Genomic DNA, 4120 nt, shown 5'->3' on the forward strand with positions numbered 1-4120 from the left:
ACCCAAACAAAGACTGTTAGCCTCTTCTCTGGTGAAAAGATAAAATACCTTCAAAAAAACCAGGAAACCCATTTGGTTTCCATGTCTTTATAACGTAAGCATTCCTCATTACATTTTACAGTTAAGCAGAACTCTCAGGCATGCCACATCAGTTCACGTGGGGAAAGGGTCTGCATACTGAATTTTATTGGCCACAGCCTACTTCCTGACAAAAGTCAAGGCCTCTAAGGTAATCAGGAGAGCGAGAGACCAGACAAGGCATTTTGGGGGAACAACTGGATTATCTACTTTCCTTGAAAACATTGACTAGTTTGACTTACTGAGACTATTTTGTTCTGGCCAAATCTTCAGAATCAAATAAAGATCTGAAGATCCTTGCCAAGCTTGGGCCTTCAGGTTCCACTTTCTCAACTGCTGTGGAATACAGACAGAAACTTAGGAATTAGTTTCTGTTTGGAACAAAAGGATCTGAAGTGACCCCTCTGTACTAACAGAGTAGTTTTTCTTGAAACTATAACATTCAAATGACAAATTCTAGCCAAAATATTTGTCTCGGGCCCAACAATGTGAATCAAAAACCTCTGTAATCTATTGGTTTGGGGGACTCTTGGAATTACTAGGGCAAAGAGGGTACACCTTTTTAGCTGGTGTACAAATAAAAGCAGGCCAATACACTTCCTTTCCTATTTGTGGATTTTCTATTAGAATCCTCCTCTATCTCAAAGATACCCATTTCTTGCCCATGGTGATCTTTTAAGGTAACACAACCAGTCCCTTTTCACTCAGATTATGAATAATTAGTTCGCACATAGATACAAGCAGACCAAAACAGTAGGTGGGCTGAAGGCATAATGGCTATGTATTTGATGCAATACAACTCACAAAGGAGAAGATACTCAATGTAAAGTTATCTTTTAACAAATATTTCCTCCATTTTAATATTAGATATGTTTAGTACATTTTTATCAAACATTTTCTCAGAGATAAAAGTTTTTGGCTAAGATCTAAGTACAATATCAACTTGGGAGATAAAAACATAAGCATTAAAAAAAAAAACAGTAACAACAATAAAACAAATTCAAACCCACCCCAACCCTCTAACGGGGGAGGGGGGAGAGGGAGAGGGAGAGAGAGAGAGAGAGAGAGAGATCCCCAGAATATAAGAGGCAGTGATTATAACAATGTAGATTTACTAGATTCTGAGCAAATACATTCCAAATTCCATGTGTTCTGACAACTTGAAAGTATGAAATAATACTTATGCAAACTTAAGCCCTCTCACTTTGGCCCCTTCCCAAGCAGCAAATACAGATTCTGGGCCACAATATTAGTGCACTCTTTGTTGTTAAGAGCTGCCCTCCACCCCCATCTGCTCCCATTGTAGAAGAAACAAGTATGAAATGAAAGCATCATCTTAACTGAAGGTGTTAACTCTCAGTTAACTGTAACCCTCTTGCTGAGAACCGGAGAGATCAAAACTTGGGGTTGGCCTCAACAGCACAATGGTTTTCAGCACACTGGTCAGGGTGAAGTCTAATTGAGAAGAGTCCTTCAGATTCATATCTGTCCATTTCGCTTTCTTGCATATATCCCCAAGCAAGCACAGATGCCTGTAATGCTGAGAACCACACCTAATAATAGTGCAATCGCATCTCCAGCTTCCACTGCTTCAACAACAGGCAGGATCAAAAGGAGCGAAGTGAGGACTAAGATCAATTGTGTTGAAACAGAATTCATGATGTCAAGATCTGGAGGGCTGAACTTGCCTAGAAGTTAAACATGGAACAAAAGAAACTGTTAAAAAAAAAAAAAAAAACTTATTTATTTATTTATTTTTGAATGACATTATAAATATACAACAATCTTTTAGACTGGAGTTTGTGAATCATTTCAGATGTCAGTTTAAGACGACAAAACTAAAGACAGTCATTTTAGGTTAATCTCATGACAACACCCTCGCATCGGCAATTCCAACAGGAATTCCAACAGTATATGCATCGACCAAACTGAAACTGGACAGCTGTGCATCATTAGAAAGGAAGGAAAAATGCATAAGATACTTGCCAACTAAAATACCCTAACAAGTAAAAGTCACATTTTCTTCGCATGTCTCCTATCTAGAAAATGCAACACAACACGTGACTCTGTGAAGTTGTAAGGAATTAATAAGACTTACCGAAACAATGGTATATGTAAAATTCTATCCAACGTGAAATATTCTCTTTGGAACTTCCGGATGCTGAGGCTAAGAGGTTACTCGTGACACAGCCTATTTTAAAGAGGAAGCTAGAATCAGTGAGGAACGGACAGCAAGGTCAGAAATTGGTAAAGAGTACAGAAAACACTCCCTAACAGTTCCTTCAAAAAGAGACTACTAGATTTAAAGTTAGTTCTCACACACAGATTGCTAAAGGAAAAGAAGCCGAGAAGCAAATTCATCCCAAGATCTAACATAAAGATCTGGAATTCCTTCGCCCTGGGAGGGTGCAAATTTGTTGCGTTGAGCAACTATGCTAGGAGAATCAATCTTGGAATCCCAGGGAGCTGAGTTTGTACCTTACCGGACCGAAAGCAGCCATTACAGGAATGGAGAGCAGGGCGGTGTCGCCAAACTACATTTCCCACAAGCCCCGCTGCTTACTCCCGTCATGCACAGCGCGCTCTGGGATCCCTGACTGAGGGATAGACCTCACGCTGCTAGCTGTTGGGGTTTCACAAGTTTGCCCTGTGGTTTTACTGTTAAAGAGAGGTTGAGTGTCCAAGAAAACGTTTAGTGAGTTCGAAGTAGGACTAACGAAACAACAACGCGTGTTTTCCGCCCTGTAAAGGATTTCTAGACGCATAATACGTCTTGGTAGTACTCTAAAATGAGGAAGTAACTGTGGGAGAGGGTAGCTAAGGGGAGCCATCTGTTTGGGAATGTTTCAAATCCGGGGCCTTCCAACATTTCTGCAACAGAAAAATCCCCGTTATCATATTCCAAATGTGCCTAATGACATTTGCTAATTTAAAAAAAAAAAAAACTAGCGGGGAAAATAAGCACATTTAATCAGAAAGTTTGGAAAATATTGAATCATTTGTGGTGCAATTCGGGTTTAGAAAATATGGTTTCAGCCCTATAACCAGATCTTTTCCGATTTGAATTCTTGTCTTTTTCAGAATGTTCACTCTCCACAGCCTTCCCAATATTTTAAGATGCCAAATTTAGTACTCAAAACCACTATAAGTATTACTCTTGCATCTGTAAGCATTAACTTTGAATACTTCTTGAAGTCTTGTTACCTGGGATATCCATACTAAATGTTCCTTCTGGCCCAAGCATTTTCATACTGACAATTTGTCACTTTCTCATTGTAAGTTACTCACGGTTCTGAGTTAGAGGTGCCCGAACTTGTCCTGATAAAAATCATGTAGACACTGTAGGCACACTCAGCTCAGTGTCTATAATCAGCTTGTATTCTTGTGTTGTTGGTTCTCCTTTTAAACACAGTTGTATCTCTCTGACAGCAAAGATTAATACTTCTGGTTCCCAAAAGGACATTTGGCAGGATCTTCAGCAACATTAGCTAGTAACAATAATTTGATGAAATAAATGTACCAAGATTTTACAGGAGATCCAGAGGTGGTGAACACATTAAAGCAAGTTGTGTCTGATAGATTGGCAGTGTTGTTTTTCTAAAGTTAATTATTGTAACAAATTCATTCTAATTGCATTTGTCTTATGTTGCTTTTGGCTTTGCATCATTCGTATCAATTAGTTTTGGAATAGGACCTCTTGCTTTTATGGCTTCCAAAATATCCTCCTACATTCCAATGTTTTCATTTGGGAGGTTTTATTTTTCCTTATGTATTTGTTTCAGCTAGTGGAAGTCTGCAGACTAAAGTTAGTGCTTGTACACACTTGTTCTTTTCCTGAGTCTGTAAAGTGTCTTGCTTAAGCTTTAAGTTTGCAGAGTCTATGCATGGTAAAGATGCTCATCTTTTCAATTATTGTAGTTAGAAATTAACTAATGACTTGGTCTGTCTATAAAACCATGGTGCAAATTGGTGTAGGGATATTTTGGGCTCAAATATAGTTTTAAACTGAAATCTGCTGCATTTTGCTAATTAGGCTCTCTCC

The 4120-nt window shown here is 38.7% G+C and overlaps 1 protein-coding gene across 2 annotated transcripts; it reads right to left on the minus strand.

Moving 5' to 3' along the window:
• Positions 1 to 843: 843 nt before the first annotated feature.
• Smim30 (small integral membrane protein 30) lies at positions 844 to 2607 on the minus strand. 2 transcript variants are annotated; one of them, XR_003843278.1, is made up of 3 exons: positions 2562 to 2589; positions 2177 to 2286; positions 844 to 1766 (listed from the first exon to the last, which is right to left on the minus strand). XR_003843278.1 is itself a non-coding variant. In XM_029535395.1 (3 exons), the coding sequence occupies exon 3, from the start codon at positions 1735 to 1737 to the stop codon at positions 1558 to 1560; it is 180 nt and encodes a 59-aa protein (XP_029391255.1). In that variant the 5' UTR covers positions 1738 to 1766; positions 2177 to 2269; positions 2562 to 2607; the 3' UTR covers positions 942 to 1557. The 2 variants fall into 2 exon arrangements, 1 of the variants encoding a protein (XP_029391255.1); XM_029535395.1 differs by having other exon boundaries at positions 942 to 1766; positions 2177 to 2269; positions 2562 to 2607.
• Positions 2608 to 4120: the final 1513 nt, after the last annotated feature.

This window comes from Mus pahari, chromosome 2 (assembly GCF_900095145.1).
Source record: "Mus pahari chromosome 2, PAHARI_EIJ_v1.1, whole genome shotgun sequence".
NCBI lineage: Eukaryota > Metazoa > Chordata > Mammalia > Rodentia > Muridae > Mus > Mus pahari.